At 33.9% G+C, this 27,414-nt stretch overlaps 1 protein-coding gene across 3 annotated transcripts in view; it reads right to left on the bottom strand.

Annotated features, from left to right (window-relative positions):
• kcc (solute carrier family 12 member kcc) overlaps nt 1–27,414 on the bottom strand; it is a 322,100-nt gene that overhangs the window by 37,370 nt on the left and 257,316 nt on the right. For all 3 annotated transcript variants that reach the window (XM_077440387.1, XM_077440388.1, XM_077440386.1), the window contains 4 exons: nt 19,192–19,265; nt 8,061–8,315; nt 6,873–7,058; nt 6,289–6,524 (listed from right to left, as the gene is read on the bottom strand). In XM_077440387.1, coding sequence (XP_077296513.1) covers nt 6,289–6,524; nt 6,873–7,058; nt 8,061–8,315; nt 19,192–19,265 — 751 coding nt within the window. The remainder of the gene's footprint in view (nt 1–6,288; nt 6,525–6,872; nt 7,059–8,060; nt 8,316–19,191; nt 19,266–27,414) is intronic.

Genomic DNA, 27,414 nt, shown 5'->3' on the forward strand with positions numbered 1-27,414 from the left:
ATTTACAATAATATTAAATTGCGATAATTTAATACAAAGTTTTCTTATTTGATAAATTAATATGTAATATTATTGGTCGTTTGATTAGTTTATATTTCTCAAAATAATGCTATTCAAATTATTTTATATATGTACATAAAAAAATGAGACTTGAAATTATTATACATACATACATACATAAATACATACATAGTTTTAAATAAATTAGCATATTAGAAGCTTATCTGTATAAACTACTCATATAACCGCGAAATATACAATATTTTTGATTAAAAACAATAAAATCTTAGCCACAAAATAATAATAAATTAAAATCACACTACGCAGCTCTATATTTGAAAACAAAAATAACATCTGGAACGTTTTTTTCAGAGGGGAAGTATTTTACACCTGGGTCTACGTGACGAGCCAGAATGTTAAATTACAGAAAACACAAATATCGGAAGGCAAAGATCGAAAATCTAAAGATCTTAAGTCGAAATATCAAAAAAAAGGGTGCATGGTAAACGGTACATACTCACTTAATTTGCGCGAGCAGGGTACAACTCACTTAATTCTGCGCGCGCACATTAATACGAGAGGAAAAGCCTGTTCCTCTTGTACCTGTTGTATCCTGCTCGCGCAAATTAAGTGAGTATGTTCGTGAGTATGTACCGTTTACCATGCACCATTTTTTTATCTTTCGACTTATGTAAGATCTTTCGATTTTCGATCTTTGCCTTCCGATATTTGCGTTTTCTGTAATTTAACATTGTGGCTCGTCACGGAGACCGTTTACACCTACATAAATATGTTTGTATTTTTGTATATAAAAAAATAATTTTCATTACAATGCGATATTTTAGTAACAATTCGTTTGCCCCCTGCCAAATGGCATTCCAAAATGTGACAGCAGCTTCGAATAAAATAACAATTTACGATTAAATAACGTTCCGCTTAAGTATATTTTAAATTAAAAAGCTCGTTTGTCTACACAACTTCAACTGCTAGTAAATTTTACAAAAAAAAAAAAAAAACATGATATTGCTTCTCATTAAACGGCAAAAAAAATAAAAAATGCCGAAAACGTTCAGCGCATATTAAAAATGATTTTTTTCTTATATTTCGCCATAAATAAATTTGATTGTGTAATTTAATACCTCAACGAGTCGTGCCAAGTTTGGATTTGTCATAATTTGATTTATCCCCGCGTCCTTTCCAAAATGCTTTTTCCTTTGACGGTTGAAAAATTTGTAAAATACAAACTGGAAGTATTTGATTGGAGGGTCACAATATCGTATAGAAAGAATTTCATATACATTCCTATTGATTATAATTCAGCTCAGGTATACATATGTACATATATTTTATAATTATCAATAGAATCAACATCAAATGTTCAAAAATAGTATATTTATTAATAAAACTTAATAACCGTTTACTTCTATTATCGAATTTGATTGTGTATGCAATTAAATATAATATAATAAAATATTTTGAAATTTTTATTATATTATACGAAAAAAAAGTCACGCCCATATACATTTGTATGATATGAAAATTTCCCCATGAAAGCGATTAACTTAATTATAATATTTTATTTCGAATTAGTGTTGTCAGTCGAGATTATTCTCTAAGAACGAGAATATACCGAGAATTTTCTTTTTTCTTGGTTATAAAACATCTCTAGATAGTTTATTAGCTTTTTAGATGATTCTAGAATATTTTCAGGACCTAATGGGAGTAATAGGACTTTCTAGAATGTCTGAGAGTATTTTGAATCAAATTTTTTCATTCTGACGATACTGAATGGGTCATTTCGTCATTTTAACAGACGTGCACTACCATCATGAACGTTTTCCGCGAAATTCTCTCAGGAATGCAATGCTTATTAACTCTGGAAGTAATATTTTATAACACAAATTTTGTATGAGTTTGGGTAATTTAATTGTTATTTCACATCAGTGTGTACATTTAAAACACATTACATAATATGAAAATGTAAATTTATTAAGTTTAGAAACGATAAAAATTGGTAAATAAATAATGCGAGTTACCATTAACACAAAAATGTCAGTTGATTTTTTTTTGCTTCCAGATCTATAAATAAAGCTTTGAGTTTTTCTCCGAAATCTTTTAAAACAAACTACATAATAGGCGTAAAATTTCGGTTGTGTTTCGCCAACTGCTCAAAAGTCACATTTGCTTACCCACTCTCTGTACATATGAAATGCAAAATGCTAAAAATTATTATTAATTAGTTTTTGCATTGGTTAATTAATTTTATTCGTGTATTCCCTTATCTTACCGTTCACGTGACTTTATCCCTTTTTTAAAATTGCAACGGAATGGTATATAAAAGCCCTCCAGATGCTCTTAAAAACAATATTCTCGAAAATTCTCGGTTTGGAGAATATTCCCGATAATATTCTCCAAATGATTATTACCGAAGATTTTACAACACTAATGAGAATACCTATAGTCTTCCAATCTATTACTTGGATTTTTATCAAATTTTCACTTACATACAAAAAACCTTTTCATGGCTAATATAAGACATATTTCTGCAATATCAGTAGTTCACAAAAGTAATCATAATAGCTTACCAAATATTTTATCTTTAGAAGTCTTAAAAATCTTTAAAATTTTAAAGTCTTTAGAAACTAATCATCTCATTACATCACAATTATATTACATCATATTTTAAATAAACCCATTTTTATTTCCATATACATATAACGTGTCATGATATTTTATTTTACGCACCCCATTTACATACATATGTATACCCCAACACGAATTCACTCGAAAACTAAAGATAATTCCACGAGCATTGTACGCTCCTTAAGACAACAATTCCCCCATGTAGTCGAAATCCGGAACTGGAGAAGACGAACAAAGAGCCAAATTGGCAATTAGCACGCTCAGAATGCAATATGTGTCTAATGAGATTGCGCAGGTTAACTAACGCATACAATAGGCGACATTATTTCAACGCTGTGCTCCTCGCCTAATGAAATCACTCGCTCGATTTACCTACTAGAAATAGAATTATTGCGGTCGTTCGAACACAAGACGGGAGAGAGAGAAAAGACCCACCCACGCGACTCAAGTACATATTATTATACCGGAGAAGAAAATCTCGATCCGGAAATGATTACGAACCGTAATTCGAATCGGTCCTGGAGACCTTCCGGTACGCAATAATCACCGCGCGCGCATTACTGCGACCAATTGATGGGCACGGATTGGAATGGTACGGAGATCCAGTACCGTCGGTTATGGTGCACGAACAAATACATAGGTATCCACGGGATATCTACTTTTCTGTGAAAGAGTCGAAGCTATCTCCAAGTCACGTAGCGGCCAGATAAAGCCGACCGGCTAGAGGCGTAATGATGCAATCTCTTCCGCCAGTGAAACAGTTCAATTTTCTCGACCCTTTGACTTTGGATTTCTTCTGGGGTGGGGAAAACAACTCACACATTTACAGCATCGCCTTTCCGTATGTGTATTTGAATTTTATTGCGAATTCAGGTTGATATAATTACATCTCCCTGTGAAAATTGCGAGATTTATATGTTATACTCAATGGTATTATCATGTATAAAATTAAACGGTGAATTCCATACGAGTTAATTAATTTTGCAGAATTATTTATGATTTTACAGTCACAAATTTTTCAGGTTTAATTACGTCTATTTATGAGGCTATAAATCAGCAAAAGCCGTTTATATATGTAATAATAATTAACCATTCACTAAGAATTTCCACGAGTTTTTCACTTGAATACAAATGTGAGATAAACTTAGTTTTATATGATTGAATATCTAATATAAAATGTTAGAGAATACTTCGAGTGGAACGTGCTTATATTAACAATATTATATAATGTACATATTTAAGTTTCATTAAATTTCCGTAGAGGAAAATGGAAAGGAAAGCGATGTTCACAGTATGAGTAAACAATTCATGGTATGATGTAAAGGAAATTTCGCATACGAATAGGCGATTTCGAGGGAAGATTTTGTTAAAACCAAAAATTTCCTTAACGCCCTCCTTGCTTTAAATTGATAAAATGCTAATGAAGGATTTTAAATTTGCCCTTAAAATGGGAATCGTCTTTGTATTTAAGCTCATTACATATTTATTTTATGTTAACAAGTTTGGCGGTTCATAGGATAAAGTCGTAAAAGGGACGTGTGAAAATTATTTTCTTTATATAATCTGTGATTTTTAAAAAATATAAACCTTCCCTGTGTATAAAAAAGTATTATATGCAATGAAATCCAGAACGATTTATATCTGCGAAACTTTCAATGAGTGTGATAATTCACGGTTTCAGCGCAAAACTTTTGAAATGTACGATAAAAGGCTTAGTTTACACCAAAATTGAATAGGTTTTAAGTTATAGCTTTGCAAGCGTAATTTTAATTTAAATTCCTTATTTTCTCAAATTACTCACTCCTTAACCAAAAACTCACTTTTTTAGTTTCAAACTTTCTGCTAATGGCAGTATGGTCTCGAGTTCAGACATGAATACATCCTGCTCCTTAACGATTTTGTACTACATACATATGTATGTATGTATGTACATAGAAAAAAACTCCATAAAACGAAAAATGTAAATAATTATGAATGATGTTAATGTAAAGCAGCTATGAATGATGTTCGTGTGAATTTCCAAAATAATACAATCACAAGATTGAATTAGATATAAAATTTTCCTGTAAAAAATGACAACCCATTTTTATCAGAGGACCACAAAAACCCCGATTTTCGTAAATTATCCGGAGGACGACACGTAATATCTATCCGTTTCACCGGTCATTCCCATCACGCGTGCTCCCTCTCACTCTGAGTGTGCACTCGGTCATCCGCGAAAAAATGGCGAAAGCGACGACTAAACGAAAGTGCGAGAGAGACGCCGCAAGGTTAGGTAAATCAATCAGTGTCGGCACTGGGAATTTATTTCAACGTATCTTTCCCTGACCCAACCTCCCTGACTAAAAGCCCTCCATAAATTTTAACAGTTTTACTTCATCATTTAAAATAAATGAAAACTCGTCTCCCCCCGAGTTCCTTCCTACTCTTCCCATCATCCCGCGTTAGCATTCCGCTTCCCTGGTTCCGAGTCGTTTTTACGGACCCTTAAAACCAACCCCTTTTTTTACCTAACGCCCACTCGAGCCTCTTATATCTCTTTAGAAGTAAGCTTTTGATCCAATTTGTGACTTGGCGAAATCCACACTGAAACAATGTCACGCGACGCCCTCATTAAATTTTCAATAGTATTCAACGTTTCAATTCAGAAATTTCTAAATATAAAATAGTACAGTTCCTTATTTTCGTTATTAATTTATTTGATTTAATATTTCATTCCCTTTTCACTTCTCCAGCTAGCTCAGAAGGTCGTTTTTTGGGATTTTTAAATAAATGATCGTTCAAATGAGATCTTGACAATATTTTCTTCCTCACAAAATTCCATTTTTCATGGATTTTTTTATTGAAATAATCCCAATCTATCCTTTTAATCTCATTTGGACATCACAGCGCCATAATTTAAGCTGTTTGGAAAATTTTACCTATTCCGACCATTTAAAATGTATTAAGATAATCTGAGCCTTGTCCCCTTCATTCGGTTAACGTGCTTTTGGCATTTTTCAATAATAGAAGATATAATTACGAAAAAAAATCAGGAACCAAAAAGAAAAAAAAACAGGAACGAAAACGATAAAAACATCGCGACACTGTTTGCGTAAAAAGGAATATTTCATATTTTTAAAAAATATAGCCCATGGCAGAGAAAGTAGGATTGAACAGATAAATGCCTAATACAAGATGCGATGCAGGTAGTAACTTTTCAAACACACGAATATTTGCGTTTAAAAGAATTTTTACATTTTTCAACTCGCCTGAGCAATACCAGATAATTCAGTTCACTTTAATTAAACTAGTTGCACTTTAATTAAAAAGTCATATTTTCTAGAGCAATATGACGAAGCGAAGTTTTCTTATCATATTAATCGAGTATCTAGGTAAATTCAGTTATACGATAAACGTATCACGTTCAAAGTTGAAGCACAGATTTTAAATTGATGGATAAATAGATTTATAAAACGAATTGAGCGTGACGGAACCTATGCAGAAAGGAATGCAGAATGCAGAATACAGGAATTTATAGTTTGAGATTTAATATATGCATGTACAATATTACGTATACATACATACATACATAATTGTACGTTTTAGTCGCGTTCAGCTCACAAATAGGAAGTAATCATTTTCAAAACAACAATAATCACTTACTGTAAATTATCATTTCCATTGATGTTGACGAAAATTCCAGTGTACACAGCGATGATGGAGAAGATGACACAGGCCAAAGCAACCGTGGCAAACTTGTTGACGAACTTGACACCGACGAACACGATGGTACCCATGACGAGCAGCAACCCAGTACCGTAAACTCTGAAGTTGTTGTACATAGCTTCAGCATCCTTGGTAAAATCGCCGAAGATGGACAGCGAGGGTGCCATGTAAGTCTGAACATAGAAAAATATGTGTAATATTATATATTGCAGTGTCGAAATTTATTTATATTTCTAAAGCAAACAACTCAACGGTCGGTCAAAGCTTCGAGTAGTGCGAATTTACACAGATGTACTGTTTGAAGTTTTGTCCCTTGTTTGGGATTTGGCGCTACACACCCATTGTGAAAAGTTTCGTTTGCGGAAAACCTCACGTCGGAGGAGGAGCCCAAAGCTCCGAGTGTTTGCTAGGAACTTTTGAAAGTTTCGATTTTGGCAACGAAGCGCCCTTCTCTTTGGCCCGAGGGATAGATCTCGACATTGTAAACGATGACCGTTGGAAATTTTTAAAAGGATATTTACCAGAACTATCTCGACGGCACCGACGATGTACATGGCCGCCGCTAGGGTTGTTCCGGTGTAGAACAACATCCCGACAGCTCCGCCAAACTCTGGACCCAACGATCGAGATATCATGAAGTAACTCCCTCCGGCAGGCACAACACCGTTAGTAGCAATTGCAGACATGGATATGGCAGTTAACATCGTCTGAAAATTAATCGATTCATGTTTAATTTTGAACTGCAAGCTAAATTGAGGTCAACTATATTGTACGTAGGATTGTATTCTAATTCTGAATACAAGTCTAATTATACATTAAATAATTGTCCAGGCATATAAAATAAGTATTGACCGGATTATATCAACATTGCCGAAGAAAATAAAGCAATTCGTAATAAATATTTAAAAGTATTATCATATTGTGTCTGGTGGGCATAAAGGTTTTGCTAAATAAGCACCCAATATTTCTGGAATCAGAAAAAAGGCTAAAATATAAATTTATATTTGAATTGTTGTTTCATGGCTATGTGAGTTAAAAGTTTTATAATAAAAGCTCTAACAAATGAGAACATCCGTAAAAATAAGATTTGTAATAACTGCCAACGTGAAAGAAATTTATCAATTGTTTTGAAGAAAATAATTAAATAAGGCATACAGTATAAGTTTATAGCTCGGTTTTAGTTAAAGTGAAAGTTTATAGCCAAGAGTTGTTTATGTATGTATGTAGGTACATACATATATATCAAAATCTCGAAAATTGTGCGTGAAGCGAAATTTATGACGATAATAAAGCATTATTAACGTAAAAAGTTTATAAAATATATTGCAGGTGAGCTTTTCCATATTAAGTTTGAAGGAAACAAAAAAAAAAAAAACACCAGTGTTATTCCAAATGCGACATTTTACAGCATTAACCATATTTCTCTGGGAACGTAGCATTAAATAATACTTCAACTTGGACGGAATGTAAAATATGAGTTTTAATTAAGAATATAAATTGAAGGCCATTCGGCTAGGATTACGGGATATACCGACTTAAATCCAAGCCATCAATTCGATCGAGGGAGGGGCAAAAGGTATTTTATCAAAAAAGGTGTTCGAGATTTTTAATAGGCCGAGGGACCCACTCGGCGCAAACTACTTGCGGATTTCGGTTTAATTATTTCTCTAGCAAATTCCGAGGAAATTATTGGATCGTTAAATACTTACGGAACAGCAACAAATCAAGACGATCAGGAATCCTTGGACGGCACCAGCCGTGCCTACGACCCACGTCAAACGGATGAAGAGGATAACACCGAAGATGTTTTGAATACATGGTAAGAAGACGCCTATGAGGGTTCCCATGCGAGATGATGGAGCAGCTGGTTTGGCGTCTGGGTCACCAGCTGCCGGTATGGTGTTGGAGTAATTGGCGAGCGAGCTGATGAGGGTTGATATACGAGGCCGATCCTCCATCTCTTCCTGTGAACAAGAAATAAAAATTCAATGAATAATAATGTACATCAAACAATTACAATAATACTAGTGAAATGATTCAGTTTATGGCATAGAAATCTATTTATTCGTAAATAAAGTATCACCTTTAAAACCCAAGATTATCACTAGTATAACATAACACTCATATCGATGCATAGAGTAAAAATAATGCTTTGTAGATATACAATTAATTGTCCAGTTTGTATATACATACATAGTATTGCGTTTAAGATATGCAAAATATATGCATGATTATGAAATTTTGAACGAAGTCCTATAAATGATCGAAACTATTGCAAATGTCAATGGTGATACTGATGATATTTATAAAATGAAAATACCCATTGACCCAAAACATCTTTTTAATAGTCACATTTTGGTTGATTTTTGATCCGCAGCCAAGAGAGGTTTCCGTCGCCTGGGCTAGAATGTATGAATGCACATACATACGTCGTTCTGCTTTTAAGCACACATTTCAATTTAGAGAAACACGTAGATGATTGGCATACTTTAAATTGAAAGTTGAAGAATAATAAACAAAACATAACTAGATGGGTGTATACATACGTAAAATGTGGTATAAATGTATACGTGGTACCCAATAATAACATTGAAAAAAATAAAGGACCTACGAACGTATGTCAGATAGATGACGTATAAATATAACGGGTAGATACATTTGCTCATGACAGACAGGTAGTAATGAAAGAAGATTTCATCCAGTGGGAGTTAAAAAGTTGATGATGAAGCAAAAACCGCTTATATACGAATATTAATGTACATATATACATATGTTGAATATATGTACATATAAATTGAAAATCGGCGAGAGGAAATTTTTATTCCACGTATTTCACAGGTCGGATTTATGACATTTCCGACGTATCCAATTTGCCGTATGGCAAAAGTGTACACTGGAGTGCGTTTTTCTGACGTGTACGGATGCTGGTCTTTTTAACCGAGTGCCTACCTCAAAGAGACCCCAGAGTCAAGCCAATATTGAGAATACACTCAAGTAAGTTTCGTTTCTCTAATCGATTACGTCGGAGTCGTTCTCTCGTGAAGAGGTTGAGTTATCTTCACTTGTCCCTCGGAGAGACTTCGTGAAACAAAACGCACCTTCGAAAGGGGACCAACTCGACCTTTTGAATTTTCTACACATACATATGTACATACACATCATACACGTAAATTGTGTTTTTAGTGAGGAAAGTGATTGACACGCTGGCGGTATCAAAGACCCTAAAAATATCACACTGCGTGGCTATTTTTAACTACGCCCAAAATTCTATCTTTAAACCATTCCAAATATGATCTAATATTTTAATTATAGACAACCTTCTGAAAATACTTTTTTTGTTTCAAAAAATATCCTACTACTCTGTTGAAAATTAATTGTGAATATTATGTATGTATAATATAAATATTCAAATTAAATACTATGATTATAAAATAGTAAAGCTATTTTTAAAAGTTCATTAATCTGATTTAATGCACACAGGATGACATGGTTTTTTCTATACATACTCTCTTATATATGCATGTGCATGGTAGACATCATAATTTGATGGTTGTAGCTCTTGCCTGCACAGTGACTCGTATTCCAAGAGCTATCCGACTTCTTAATGAAATCGTTGCTGCAATGTCTGAATGAGATATTTTCCACCTCATCACCGTAGGTTACTAAAGATTAATTTAGCCTATTCGTCTGGTAGCCTGCGCTCATGATTATTTTCATAATTGGATGTCATGTAAGAGTTGAATAATCATCTTATATCTTCCATTTGGTATACATGGGAATATTTTGAATTCACGACTGGTTATTTCTTGTACATACATACATCCAAACATACATACATAGATTGATGCAAGATATTCCCAACTATTATTACATATTTTGTGACTTTTACTTTTTATTTATTTTTACTTTTGCTATTGTTTGAACTTTTGCGGCTATTTTTTTTATGTATTGTATTGATAAATATGTATTTTATTTCTGTATGCTTTTCAACCATTGCTGCACATTAGGAATACCGGTAATGCCACAATGGTCCAAACTTTAAATAAATAAAAAAAATCTTAATATTTAACAAATCAATCACGAGGTTGTCAATTTTTTTTCATCACTGTTGTCGTTCAAATGAAAAAAGATTATAAATATCAGGCAATTCTAGATTGAAACAATTCATTGATTGAAGATGAAAAAATATTTCAAAATTCAAGATTTCATATTCAACCGGAAAATTGTCGATCGCCTAGTAGCGGAATCGCTTTATTTCAGTTTCATAAAATCATCGTTACAAATATGATACAAAGCAACGAACATTAACTTGAGACGCTTTGTAGCGAGCGAACGAGTCTAAATAAAATTTGAACGCAACTAGTTCACGTGCCATAAACTGCATTGTGATAAAATATGCAAGTGGCAGCCACCGACCAATAAACTGCGGCGTGTGCTTTGGTACGTGTATGTATGTTGAGCATAGTAAATTAACCTTATCATAACAGCTTCCATGGACCAGACGTGCTAAGCACATCTCGCACGGTATTAATAATCCGTGCCAAACGCGAGGCTTCGTGCCAGCTCGTTATGGAGTTAGCTTACACAAATTTGTCCGGTATTATGGTACTTTATACGCAACGTATATCACGTTGAGTGAGGTTTTACAATAGTATTTGTTCTACTCTGTTGCTCCCCCATAGAAATGCATCACGTTGCAGTTCGAAAATGGAGATCCCACTTTGAGCACGAGGACTATGCACAACTATGTATGTATGTATATGTATTTAAGTTGAACTACTCTCTGGCATACAAAACAGAGCATACCACTTTGAAGTACCGGTCCACATACATACATATATGTATGTATTTAATATATACACGATTGAATGCACATATTTGTATTTTCACGTAAAATTACGTCTATTCTTAAGATGCATTAGTCCCAGCGGCAAAACGATTTGTCGCTTTGATATTCACTATAAATCCGAGATGGTGTTTTGCATATCGTATCCAATAAGTATTGTATACTACGAGATTACATATACATATAATAGAGTAAATATGACGTTTAATAACAGATTCAGCCCGGGACTACTTTTTGTCTTGACCATAAACGAATCTCAAATCTCAAGAATCTCTACAACATCTAAGCTCCATTAAATTTCTAAAATGTCTGAAAAGTGTTTAAAAAAGTTTAAAAACTCTGCTTATAACTATATTTATTCATAATAATAGGTTCATAATAACAGTCATTCAATGTATAGAGTTTTGTATGAAGTCACGCAACTGACCATAACAAACCAAACTTCAGTCAAGTCCAGTAATGTTCACAAATCAAATGTATTGACGACAAAGACAAAATAAACGAATAAATTCTGCTATTACATTTATTTTTTCAAAAAATCACAACGTGGTCACAGCTTAGTTCAATGGTTAAATTACTGTTTAGCAGTAGAGAAGATTGTGGGTTCAAATCCCGGCCAGAATCGAGTTATCATTTGATTATAATTATAATTTGCCAATCTATCTAAATAAACTTTTGTGACTGCTCAAAAATAATCAGCATCCTCCCCCTTCAAATTATTGAAAATTCTCCAGTCATAGAATTAGTTGATATTAAAATAAAATATGCTCTACCTAAATACATACACTGTACATAGTATGTACATCATTTATTTAGAATGTTTTTCTCGCAAATCAACGAATTTCGAATTTGTTGATTGTACCTGTTTGTCCATAGATGACAGTATTGTATTGTTTAATAATATTTAGAATTGTTTATTATTTATGTACAAAAATCTTACATAGGTGTCACCTTGGGACAACCTGTCATGGCGCCTTTGGTAGAAATGTATGTAAAAATAAAAATAAAACAAGCTAAATTTATATAGTTCGATTTTTAAATAGTAGAGGAATTCACCAAGTCGCTATTTTCTTTTATTTATGGTTAACATAACAATGTATTAAATCGTAGTCGGTAGTATGTATAAGCTCTGAGGTTGCGTTAACGCTAACCACTGATAAGTTATCGGCTTCAAGCCCTAGGTCGACCTCGATTGGAAATAATTTATTCATAGTATTTCTGCAGTGCTGTTGGTCAGACTTGGATATTTGCGACTCAAAGTCGATTATTTCCTATTAAAGATCTGATTTCATTGTTGAAACGGTTTCTCATCAAATTGTTTTCAAACCACTATTTGAAAATGTTTTCAAAATTTATAATTACATATACGTATGTACAAATTTAATACCATAGATGTCGCCCGCAATGGCATCCTGGGAATAATATATACATATGTATGTATGTATGTATATAATAATATGTAGTTCATGAATTGAATGCTTCAATAATTATAATATGATATTCATTTACGACAAATTATTTTTCACACAAATATGTAACTAGCGCATAGGCAGACCCGACGAGAGGGGGGGAGCTGGGGATAAAGTTCCAGAGCCCGGGCTACTCGAAAGGCCTCGTGTCAGAATATTTTATAATAATCTACATTAAAAAAATATGTATTAAAAATATTTATTATATTTAATAATATTAAAAATATGTATTAATGCTAAATGTTTATTAGTTTTCGATCTACGCATTATTTTCGTCCATGTGAAATCGTACCTGTTATATCATACTTTTTTATTCAATTATTTTAAAAAACAACAACCAACATATATTTTAGCTTTGATATATTTTTCACATACTAAAAATATATTTATACGATAATTTATTTTTAGTTTGTCATTGATTCCTCTCGGCGGCCCTGCGTTTACGTATTTATTTAAAAATATTTAGTTTTGTATAAATAAAACTTTGACATCAACCAATTCATGAATATTTTATGCACAGTATATTTATGTATGTACATATTTATATCTGTATAACCGCGCATATACTAAATTCCTTTTAAAATAAAACGATTACTCAGGGCGACTTTATACCGGAGATAATGTCCTGGAACGTCGTCTACTTAATTGTCCATGGTCGCGTAAAAACCGACAAAACCGGATAAAATATAGATACACTCAAATTAGTCATTTAATGGGACGATGGCATTAACGAGGTTCAGATTGGGTCCGCCGAAAATCCCCGCAGAATCCTCCATTATACACTAAATCGCCCCGCGTTCATAAACGAAATCTTTTAAGCGAGAAATTTTGCAAAATAGCACACAGCTCCCCCGTGTACGAATATGTGTGTATGTAGGTGCGAATCTGGGCTAGAGTTTGCGGTGATCAATAGCCGATAGCTGAATTCAGGGCTGTCCATGTCACCGGCTAATTGAACCCGGCACAATGGTGAGCTGAGCGTGGCCAGCCCTAATTGATACCAGGGACTTAATTAAATATTGAAAGCGGGGTCACGCTTCACTTGCACACGGGAAATAATTAACTTGGGTCTCGTGAAACAACGCCAAAATATACACAATAATTAAATACACCCCTGGCACATACATACATACAACCGCCCGCCCACCTCACGGGTGCTAAGGTGTATAAAAGATGTTAACTTCATCTCCTCCTCCGTTTCGCCTTCTATTGACACCTTGTGTAGAAGTGTGTGGTGATGTTGTAATTACGAATTCATACCGTTGAAATAGGTTTCGGCCTATTCATGATAAGTCGACGATTTGTTTCAACAGCTCTATGTATGTACATACATATATACATATAGTACTCGTATATGTGAGGTGGAGTTTGATAAATAAATAATTCAACTGTATAATATAAAATCTACTAACATAAAGAATAGTATTTATATGTACCTACATATATGTATATGTACAAGAGAGAAACGGACATCCTAAAAGCATTATAAATGTGGTGCTGGAAACGGATACTGCGCAAACCATGGACTGCAAGACGCATGGACAACTCCATCTACAAAGAGCTGGCAGTCTCAGAGAGGCTCTCCACAATATGTATGTAGGAAAACAGTTCGTTCATACTTTGGCCATATGGCAAGGAAGAATGTGGAGAGTCTGGAGAGGCTGGTAGTCACCGGAACGCTGGAGGGAAGGCGAGTGGGAGGACGGTCTGATTTGGAGATGGTCTGACCAAATCAAGGAACTGATGGAATCGTTCTTTAACGGTGCCTTTATTTGGCACAAAACCGGAAGGAGTGGAGGCGAATCGTCAATCATATCCAAGATGACACCAATGACCACGACGCTCAGCATTGAGTAAGCGAGAGAGAAGATAAATGTACATACATATTTCCGCTATACTGCCCGATGCTAGACCAGATTCCAGGTCAATCGTTTCCTATCAGAGTTTGCCAATTTATCTGATTTTCATTGAAACAGTTCCAACAAATTGGCAACCTTAACGTATTTTCGCAAATTTCGAGTTTTTCAGCATCTCCAAATTCGCCGATTTATAAAATGCAAATTAATCAAATTAACAAAATTTATCTATAGATGCATCTATTATGCTTTATTTTAATAAAACTGTTAAAAAAATATATGTACATATGTACATTTGTAAGATCGAGCGATTTCTTTGAAACGTCTTCAAGCTTTATGGTCGACTGTTGACACGATCTTTATTTTGTTTATATCATCCCTTAAGCGTATCAAACAGTAAAAATTTATATTCACATAGAAATATATATTCATACCCTTTTTATATCAAAAACAAAAATGAATTTTAAATTATCCCAATAAATTGTGTTATGTAAAAATAAAAATAAATAACATATTGGATGCGCTCCAAATTTTCATATACATATAAATTGCCGTCTGAAAAAATATTATATTTGATATTTTTACCATATAATGAAAATATAATAACAAGAGTATGAACAATATAAAATATATACGTATACCCGATATACATATGTATATGTATCTACAGCAATTATTTTATATAATATTTGCCTTAAACTATACGATATAAATAATAGACAGATTTTGACGATTTTCAATTGCATCAAAATATACGGGACTATTTCAAAGTGCAATTGGAAAAGTTATCAATTTCCGCTATCGTTGCATTGCAATCCAACGAATATCTCTATTTGACGCTCGATGGTATTCGCAATGTCCGCTTTGCGCAAGTGTAAGCGGAAATGCGTCACCGGGACCGGAAATGCGGCGGAAAGACCACATAAAATTTTATAGATTTTCAAACCGCGCCCCCTTTTCCCATTTTATGTTCGCCTCTTGAGCATTTCGCTGCCCGCGCATAATTCCCAGGGAAAATTTCGACTGATGGCATTATTCGTTGTGCACGGGGCAATTTTCCCAGCTAACCAGCCGAGTGACACACATAAAATAAATATAAATATATGATATTATAAGTGTACAGTTGTTTTGCACGGGGCGAAAGATATAGAGATGGAGAGAGAGAGAGGGGAGAGGAGGGTGAGTCGCCTTTCGTGCCTGAGGCTTTAGCGGGCCGCTCTCATAAATTTTCAATGAAAACCCGGACGCCGACAATTTTCCTCGAGGAAAACGCGAAAAGCCTCCCGAGTATATTATCCCGGGTAACATGATGATGTACCCCGAATAAAATAACCGCGCGTCGCCGCAAAATTCCCGCGCTCAAAGGAGAGGCCGGAGAAAAAAGAGATGTGACTTTCGAGTGCGAAATCGTCACGAGAAGACCCCGCGAGAAGGCCGCGGAAAATTCGGAAAGAGAGAAAAAACTTTCGATGCGAAATTGGATGCCGGGACGCCGTTTTTCGCCGTCGTCGTAAAATAAATTTTGCGGACGTGTTTGCAATGAAAAACGGGACGAGCCTAAGTGCCCAAAGGCTTTCGCGCTCTTTTCAGAGGTCACATAAGGTCTCAGGTGGAAGGTTCCCTTATTCCCGTGCAGAAAAAAAAACGTATGAGGAGTCGCTTGCGATAAGCGTTCAAAGCTCACAGTTCATATTGTAAACTACGTGTAAGAATAAATGAGGGGGAAAGATTTCGAGGCGTGTGCCTACATTGGCATTGGTATTTACATACATACATACATACGTACATGCATTCTATAGGAAAATGAAAAAAATATATACGAATATGTAAATGAAACAAACATTTGATATACATATATTATAATTTGAGTCACATATTTATATTTTTGTTTTTATTTTATTATTTGTATAAATCAAACCCCGTGGGTCTATCGGCTCTGTCGTCTTCCCCGTGTATTTTAAATAAATTATTAAATATTCAAGGTTTGGCCTGTAGCATCGGGCAAGGATTGAACCCGTGGCCACTCGGTTAGAAATCATTACATGCTAAATACTATATGCTGCTGGTTATACGGATATATGTACATATGTATGTGACTCCAGATCGATCGTTTCAAACTTCAAAATTTGATATGTATATCGATGGCTTAGTGCAATGAGATTGTATATCCATTTTTGGATTTGTATCGAATTTTAAGTTTGAAGATGTTGGAATAATTCGGGTTATTTTTTTCTTTCACGGTAATTTTTGTTTACCTCATAAATTATATTGAATGGAAAAATCTGAATTATTCCAGCATCTACATACTTAAAATTCGATACAAATATTTCTATATTTTTTACGTAAGATTATTTATTTATTTATATAAATTCTCAACCATAGGTGCCATGACAGGTTGCCCCAAGGTGACACCTATTGTCAAAATTACAATAAAATTATTATAAAAAAACAGCAACGTCATCTATGGACAAACTGGTACAATAGAAAAATTCGATATGCGACGAATTTGTGAAAAACACGTTCTATATTGTATATACATATGTTCAGAAGTACATACAATGTAGAGAAACATATTTTTATTTTAATTTCAAAAAATTCGATATGCGATGAATTTGCGAGAAACTGAAGGGGGGGAGGATATTACATTTACATACATATGTATATCACATATAATATAATTCATTATAAAAACCCATTCTACATAGCGCTTACAAGTCGATCAAATTGTGCAAAAATTCAATAACATAACACATCATATCAAATATTGCCGAAGTGCGCGTAATACAATATTGAAAGAAAACTTTTCCACGCGCATATGGAACATTTTATAAAGAAGAAACAGGAATTTCCTATTCATACACGACGATACGAAAACTTTTCAATAAACTACATTATCCTTTGAAGAATGGGTCAGAACATCTTGCAGCGTACCCTCTATACATTCATACATGCTGTATATGTACATATGTACACCTGAACATGTACGTACATTCCCGCCTCTATTCGACATTCACAAAGAGGATGTTCCTATCATAAAATTGGCTTTTCCTACCTTGCAAAAAATCCATTTCCAAACGAAACTCCAAATATATTCGAATTTTATATTAGAAACACGCTAACCGCCTCAGTTGCAATGAGACTTGCCAGTAAGCGTTTTGTTCAATAAACGTCAACCTAACGGGACCCAGGAGATGAAGTTTATTCGAAACACTGCCATAATTGCTAACCCGTTCAGGAAACAATGCCTATCCTCGTTTGACCGTTAACACTGACCTATGTCACTGTCGAAATTGTTGTCACAATCAGAAATTATACATCGAGAATAAGCCGCTTGAGGCAAATGTGGGATTTCCCGAAATACGAACACGTAGAATGTTCATAATTTAATATATCAAGACGAAACGTGAAATTATAAATGTATATTTGTATTCGGTAAGTACAAATTGAAGAATGAATTGATATCTAATAATATTATTTCTTTTGATTTGCAAACATGTTAAATTAAAAAAAAAAAACAGAATGGAATGTACATATAATCAGTAAAAGCCATCTGAAATGAGCATTGAAAGACTTTTGGTTTCATATAAGAATTTTGGTTTTTTATTCAAATTTATATTTTTCCGAGTTGCCTCTGAGCGACATAAATTTGTAATCAAACTCAAATAGTGGTGACAAATAGTAGGTAGTTTTGTATTTTTTTGATGAGGAACCGTTTCGACAATAATAAATTGGCAAAATCTGATAGGAAACGATCGAATTGTACTGCAGAAATACTCGGAATAAATAATTTTCAATCGAGGTCAACCCAGGGCTCGAACTCGGGAGCCGCTCGGTGGTTAGCATTAACGCAACCATCGAAATATACTGCTGGCTATATAATCTTACAATAATACCTATATATGTATGTAAAAAAAAGTCTAGCAGCAGCAGGTAGATTTTCGAGATGTTTTAATTGTCCGTCCACCCTACTCAACGCAACAATGTTCAGACGGGCGTAAAGGAAAACAAAAAACAGAATCGAATAAAAGTATAAAAATATTTTTGTCGCGATATTGGAAATGTCAAAAATTGAACGAAATTATTAACATGAAATTCCCAGGGCGACGTCCAACAGTCAATAAACGTATTGGAAAAATCGAGCGGAACATACTTTTTACCTTTGAATTCGGAAAAATCCGTTTGGAAAATACTCTAACCGGATGATCGACCGTATACGAACGAACCGTATTCCTTTTTTTTTGAGAATTAAAATCAAATTATTCATCAGAAACGTCTACTGAAACGCTCGTCATCTCCTGCTCTTTAATTCACCGAACGTGCTGTAAATATACATACATATGTACTCGTACAAACATATATGTATGTATGTATATCCCAATATTGATGTTCGCGCAATGGACGTAACCTTATCTTCTACGAGTTCATGTACGTGCAGTTTATATATTTACCTACGTATTGAAAATACAATTTGTATATTATATATAAACAGATTTTGGTATGCGAAATATAATATGGATAATATTAAAATTTTGGGACCAAAAATGTACTGAGCATATAATGTTCAGAACTTCAAATCACCAATAAGTGAATTTTCATTTTTAATATCGCTACGAGCGTTTTCTATTCCAGGAACATAATTAGCGAAATGAAACACACAAAAGGAACTTACCGAATAAAGATAGAGGTTCGTCTCGTAACCGGAGACTTTGTCTTTGTCGTTGACCATGCCATCGTCGCTGCCATCTGTAACAAACAACGAATACACTTATTAATACCTCGGACAAACTAGATTTATCTCTGGATTCAACTACAACTCCTCGCAAGATATGAAGTTTTACGATCGCACTATTTCAAGGATATTGCACTGAGTTATACAAAATTTTGAAATAAAGCTCGATGTTCCAAAGTTCGACTCGCAGTCAGCAGAAAGCTTCATTCACATACATACATATACTCGTATGTATGTATGAAAATGAGCGAATATAATACATAATAAATTCAATTTTAGAATAATCCAAAACGAGGGTTTAGCGGCAAAACAAACACGTTTGATCGAGTGTGACCCTTTTAAGGAAATGAAACCAAACAAATTCCGCGGAATATTTCTATGTATGTAAAGTTTGATTGGGTACGAGGAATGCTCCAAATTTCACAACAAACACCAGAGCGTTTGAATCGAAATAAATGAAATCTACACGAAAAATTAAAATACAATTTACAAAAATCTCTGCGTGCTTTAATTAAATTTTGCTTTTATAGAGATTATACATATTATATAAGTGTAAATACTCTCTCCCAACTCCCCCGTATATTGTATGCTGTCGATATTTTGAATGTATAATTCAATGTACTTTGTAAATTTATTGCCTCATATACATATTCAAAACATCGCGTATACAATAATTTATGCGTCATGAAATAATATATTATACCGAAGTATAGAATTTCAATTCGGCGTCAACCGTATCGCTTTTAGCGTTTCCCTATGTGTTTTGGCGAAAAAACTTATTCTATAATATTAAAAAAAATGCTTCTAACAATTTCATTGTTCTTTTATGAAAAACTGAGCATTGAGTATTTTTCGAAACGTTTACTAAAAAAATATTTATTTTAATTTGTGTTGAAAATACAGAATCTGTTCATACAATTGAATGCGACAAAACATAGATGTCATTATTATCATATCTATTATACGATACCATGAATTATTATTTTTAAGAGAAACAAAACAGATCAATAGTTTTGTACGCTTGGAAAATTACACTCAGGATTTTTATATAATATTTTTATAGCATTGTACATATTATTAATAAGATATTTTAATTTAGCTTCCAATCAGTCAGTCAAATAAAATGATGTAAACGCATATTTATGAACATATGTATATACATATCTGAATAATTGAAAATGTTCAATAATTCAATTAAAAGGCGCATTGATATATAATATATTTCAATAAACCTTCTCCATAATCGAATATATTTTTATAATAAATACATTCAAACTAATTAAATATTTAAAAGCTTATTTTTGAAAAAATAATTATAATGAAAATTTCAAAATCGACTTAAATTGGAATGGAAAAAAACTGATACAATTACATATATTAAGGCAATCAGCCAGTTTGTAGAGACGATGCACTTAAGTTAACCATTCAAAACCAATTTTATTAATTGTTTTAGAGAGTTAGAATTAATAAAATTGAAGAGTCAAGAGAAAATTAAAACGACAGCCAGCTTCATTGTCTGAAGAAAATATCCGTGGCGTGGAAACTATAGTCAAAAGTTACAACAGTGCAAATGATAGCTCAAACTTTAGCCATATCTTTAGGATCACCAGAGAGTATTCTAAAAGCTTTCATCACGATGGATGCTAAATGAAACATTTCGCAGTGTAGTTAGTTAGTGGCTAGGATCAAACTCAAGAAACATTAATTTCTGCCGAGAAGGGCGGGAAAAAGCAGTAGGAACTTTCACAGAATATAAATAAATATGTACGCATAGTTTAAAAATATAAAAATGTACATAAATATGTATACTTTTTGTTTATTATTAAAATTGTTGACTTTTTATTATATTTACATTATATGTATATTATATTTACATATAATGTACCGACATACTTAATATGTACGGTAAATAATATATTACATACCATATACGTAGATATATTTATCTCATCCCGCGAACATCCCGCACATATTACAAGACATCATTTGGCGGAACGCGTCAGTTCTAATAGTGATAGAGAGGTGGTGCGAGGAGCCCAAATGGGGCCTCATTACTCTTGCGGCTCTGGCGAAATTGCCTCCTACCCACCCACCGAACAACAACTGTTGTTAGCGCAAAACGCGAACCCAAGTCGCATATTGAATCTAATATCGCATAAAAATTGAAACTCAACGAAGTGGGAACTTCTGGAACCAAAGTCCCGGTCAGAGCTATCACCGCTGCAGGTCCGTATTGAACGGCCTCGCCCATTATAAGCAATTAGCGTGGAAAATTATGCTAATTAGAGCCGAGAGGATACCCTCTGAGCTGCGGTGACCCAGGACCGTGGCGGGACTGCCAAGATTGTGTGTTCCATTGAAATTTTCCATTGTTTCCCGCCCCTATCCATGGATGAATGAGCATTGTTCCAAATCGGCCAGATTTTGTATAATTATACTCTCGTACATTAAACGTTCACTTGTGGTTCGAGTGAATGACAGATACATACAGGTTTATTCGAGCCGTTAAAAGCGCATTAATACTTATATAACGTAATGGACAAAATGGTATCTGTCTGATATTTAAATGTACAAACGTTGAAGCTAATTTTACTATTGAATGTTTTATTACTATCACAGAAAACGATAGCATTCATTTTATCCATAAGAAATTAAAAATGCATAACAATTATAGCCAGCAGCATAGATCAGTTGTTAGCGTGAAATGCTTTCAATTGAGTGGTCACGGGTTCAATCCCTGTCCCATGGCTGCTGGCCAGACCTTGGATATGAGACTCTAGGTCGATCATTTCCTATCAGAGTTCGCCAATTTGTCTGATTTCCTTGAAATGATTCGAAAAAATTGTCAACATTTTAAAGTTTTCGCAAAATTCAAATTTTCAGCACCTCGAATTTAATTATTTTAAAAAAAATTATCCACAGTTGTACATATTTATGATACTTTGTAAAATTGTTCTATAAATTGCGTATCGATGTTTATATAATAATTTGTCAGGAAGGCGCATTGGGTTTTTCTTCCTGGTCTATACATATGTATGTACATATGTAGAAGAAATAAAATAACAAGACATAGTATTTTTTGACATCGCAGAAAGGCACGCGGTGGTAAGTAACTTGGTGGAAACGAGAAAAAGAGGCAGATACTTGACAAGCTAGATCAGTTACATGACAGACTGCACTTTAGTGACTGTGCAACTCGAGAAGAGTTATCTTATTTTCTTTGAACTTACGTATACACATAATATATAATATTTCCTTTATTTATTATTATAATAGTTCCTTTTGAACAAAATATTTGGTAATAAATATCTTAAATAATGTACTGTACTTAAATACTGAAGATATAATTTTTTAAACATATAAAATCGGGTCGATCGCAATGTTAAAAATTATAAAAAAAACCATTACAATCTCATTTTGGTGTAGTTTGATATCTGCACATTTCACGCAACTTATTTTTCCTTAAAATTTCGCTATCTGCTCTCATAATGCGTTTCGTGAGCTATGAATCACTCTGCTCCGTTCCACTCACCTCTCATAACTTCCACAGGAAAAACTTTTAAAAGTTCTTGAAAAATATGATCAAAAAATATATACGTAATTTTAATTTTAATATATTCAAACTGATTCGTAAATAAAATAGTAAATACGTTTCATCTACTATATAAAAGCCGTTTTACATAATTTTTAAACACAAATATCTATTTGGCGTTATATTATATATGTCCGAATTAGCATTATAGGCCATTATAAAGTTTTTTGTTCTTGAAATTTATGGCTTTTTCGCTCATCCGGAAAGTGAGAAGTTTTAATTCATAATTTATCGCAGTGAATTACTGTTTCGCGGTTAACTTTTTCCGTATAGCGGTCACGTCGTTTGAATTTAAAAGGTGTTAAAAGTAATTTCGCTACAAATTTTCAACAACCGGAAGCCGTAATGAAAGGGAGGGGCCGGGGTGCGGAAAATGTCGCCTTCCAACCGTTATATTTTATAACTCGTATTAAAGAGTATTTACGTAATGGGGTCAAGCTGCCTCCGCTCTTAGCCATGTGTGGCATTGGAGCCAAAAAATATCCCCCTATCAAATATATATAATATACTAATATATGTAATATAAATACACTCGTATACGTATACGTCTTGTTTACAAACTTCGGCAAAAGCGGTAATAATTGGTTATAAATCTGCCCCTGTGTGTGGTTCAACACAGATTCTTTAACTCGAGAAGAGCAGTATATTACATTGGAGCTGACAGTTATACGGTTGGTAAAAGCTAACCGAAACGCGAACACTGTAAAGAAAACGGGAGGGGGAGGGGAAATGCTAAAGCAAAAGGTTTAGCCTTCCTTTCAAGGTGTATTCACATCGAAAGATTCCAAACGAGATTTCGACCTTCCGAAAAAAGAAAATACATCCCGATGAATCTGCAAAATTTATATTTCGACGTTAAAATTCCTCGCATACGTGAAAAGTTTTTGTACGATGGGCTCTAACGCGTCCCACGGGTTGAACGCCGCTGATCATCCTCGTTTAGTATCCCACGTCACTGAGGCTTGTCCTCGGAGGCTGCTGGGTCATTTCTCATCGTGGCTCAGTTCCGGTCGCAGCAGGGTTAAGCGCCGCAAGACGTATGGCGCCATTTGGACACCGTATTATAACCGAGACTACACGACATTATACAAAAAGACTGGAAATAAACGAATATAAATCGATGCTTCTAGAAAAGTGTTCTTCAAATTAGGGAAAAGTCAAATTTGTACTTGACAAATCCGATTTGAACGCATTGTAGAAAAATTCGGATGTGACCAACCCATGACTTTATCTATGTATGTATTATATATATTTGAGGAATATATAAAATATCAAAAACGAAAATCGGTAATGACGCACACATACCAGATATCATAACGTCCTCGATATACGTATTTTTGATTTTTAAATGCTTTTTATTATTACTAAATTATGTTCAAAATATATCTTATATCTATTTTAATAGCTACTGATCTACTGATCATTTTCTATTTTACAATTTTAATTTAATTTTGTTAGTAATCATAGTATTATATTATTATAATGTTAATATGTGCAGCGTAATAGGAAAAAGAGCTCAAAAACCTATACGATATACGTATATATATATGAGCGCTGACATAGGAAAATTCACACATTTACATTAAGGCAAATATTCTACTTCCGGCTGTCCGATTTTTTTCGTAATTTATTTATTACTTAACATAATCCTTAAATATTTTTATCATAAAAGGCCAAAACAAAATAAGGAAATAATGCCTAAAAGAAAATTATTTCTACAATGCGTTCAATAATATGTGGTAACAACTCTTGGAAAGAGGAAAAAAAATCTGTTCCGGCTTATGTTCTAGTTTTTTATTTATTTACATATTATTGTAGCGTGGACGTGTAGAGAGGTTTCCGAGATCGGGGAGAAAGATGCAGAAGTGTGGTAGAGGTGGTTTATTGTTCTTAATCTGTCGGCTTGCTTGCTCCGAATGAAGCACGGATCAAAACCGCTCAATATTTATATCCATCAAGCACTCTCCGCACAGGGAGATCATTGATTGATGGGTCGCGAAACCTTATTGGCTGTTGTATACAGCTTGTCCATACATCCAGGCCATTTTGGTGCGAAGGCAAATTCAGGTAATCAGCGCTAGTATATAAGTGGTCAATTTAATATCAATTCAAAGCATCGACATAGAAAAAATAGAAAAAACGAACAATAGTAAACGCAACTTGTGGTTGACAGTTCTTCAGTAGATAAAACTATAAAAAATACGTCTTAGCTTTGAGAAAACTCTTTTAGAGAGTTAAATTACCAGGTTCAATCCATGAACCTGTAATTTATAACCTATGAACACTATATATAATACATACAAGATCTTGTACATCTCTAGTATTTACTATTGGAGACAGAATGAATTACAGTTTGATAATACATAAATTGGATAGTTGATTACCTGGCGTTTCTCGGATGGGTGGAAATAAGTGAGGAACATTTTTTTTGGGACAACCATGAGAAATTACAGATTTATATAGTGGATAACCAAAGAATATATTCAATTTCATCCATATATGTACATATGTATGTATACTAAGGAGATGCAATTCGATTTACATAAAACGTTTAATACATAAATTGATAGAATGAAGCTTGTACCTGTTTTCGCAGACAGAACGTTAAAGTTAAAAATAAATGAATCAATATAAAATTTTAAAATAAATGAGTTGGTATAAATTTTGAAATAATTAAATATGAAATTATATACCTTCAGCTCCAGATATTAAATAATAAATTTGTATGAAAGTTATGTTCGCCGGAACACTTGAAATGGCTAAAATAATTACACACACTATTTCAGTCGTATAAATAAAAATGTTAAATAACATAAAAGCGTGGGTGTTTGTTTGTTTTAATTAAATTGGAAATCGTTGGGTCGATTTGGCCGCGTTTAATTTTTGCGCAATAGAGGCTGGAAAAGAGACTTTCCTCCGGGTTATTCCTCCCCTCTGGGCAATAACAGTTTGGCGTAACGGGGTAGGTGGGGTAGTGAGGGTCGTCGTTTCGTTTAGGGTCGTGCCTGCACTTTGCCGCCAAAACCGGTCGCGGTTGGCGAGCTCGTTACCGCCAAATTGAATTCGCTCGTTGCCAACGTCGATTGGCATTTCCGCATCCGAACACATCTCATTACATATTTTCTGGCGCGAATTTCGCCGCCAACCCTCAAGAAATTGGAAATTTGCGATCAATCATACTTTTTCCTGTACGATGTCGCACATTATCGATACGCGATAAGTGTCAAATTATGTACGAAAGTCTCCTTAAAACGTTTTTATACCTACATTATAAAATATTTACTATTTTAAAAAGGAAACATTCTAATCTGTCTATAAAGTATTCAATTATTTTAAAGGCTAGGAATCTCTACTCAATTTCATTAATAATTAATTGTGGGGCATCCAACAACTTCAAGGTTTTCAACATTTTGAACAGAATGTGAATCAACTTTCATCTTTCAACTCTATAAGCTTTTTAAAATGGAATTTTAAGAAGCTGTTTAGTCGCAAGACTTTATTACTTCATATATGTATGTACATATATACATATGTATATTATACAATGTACCGTAAACATCATCAAGTTTTTTAGTCATGGAAAAATTTCGTACAATTTGTACTCAGTGTTGATTTCTAATCACGTTTCAATGGTTTCTAAATTTTTGAATGAGATCAGTTACATAGTAACTGCCATCTCTTTGATGGAGATGTTTGTGCAGTCCATGGAATACACAGCATTTGCCTACAGTATCATATTTCAAAAGTATCTAATAAAATATATCCCTTTCTCTCTTTTTAAGCATCCATGTCTCGAACCATTCTATGCAATAGGAATCACCAGAAATCGCTCCAGATGGATTTCAGTTCTTCTCATTAATTATAGAAAGATTTTTCCATATCTTTGTGAGATGGATCATCGCTATTCCTATTTTTCTGCGGAATTATAATTATCCTCCTTGAATTAAGACCAAAGCATCTAGGTAAATAGAATCGTTGACTTACTCATATTTTTTTACAAGAATCTTTTTAGTTTTTTAAAGCATTGGAATAAATGAGAGACTTAAATCTGTCAACGAAGATGATTTTTGTTTTGTAAAGTTTGGGAACATTGAGCTTCTGTTTCCTCCATTGCTCAATGTGGAGCGTCGTGGTCATTGAATTCATCTACAATCCAGTGTACGATCCACTTCCACTATTCCCGGCCATGTTCCAAGTTGAAAGCAGAATTTAAAGATGATCACATCAGTTTTTTAATTTGTTTTGACCATCTTATGGGAGACTGTCTTCCCTCTAGTGCTCGGCTGACTATTAAATTCTCTAGACTATTCACATTCTTTTTGGCAATATAGCTTAAGTAGGAAAGAATCCTTTTCCAATATGTTGGGGAGAATCTCTCTAAAACTGCCAGATCGTTGGATATGGAGATGTTCTTGCGTCTTGCAGTCTATGGAATGTGGAGCATCCGCCTCGAACTCCACATTTCGAAGACATCTTACATGTCTCTTACTCTCTTTTTATACGTCCATGTCTCAACTCCATACAATTCAGAGATCGCACCAAACGGATTTTCTTTCTTCTATGAACGATTT

The sequence above is a fragment of the Arctopsyche grandis genome, chromosome 10, assembly GCF_051622035.1.
Source record: "Arctopsyche grandis isolate Sample6627 chromosome 10, ASM5162203v2, whole genome shotgun sequence".
Classification (NCBI taxonomy): Eukaryota; Metazoa; Arthropoda; class Insecta; order Trichoptera; family Hydropsychidae; genus Arctopsyche; species Arctopsyche grandis.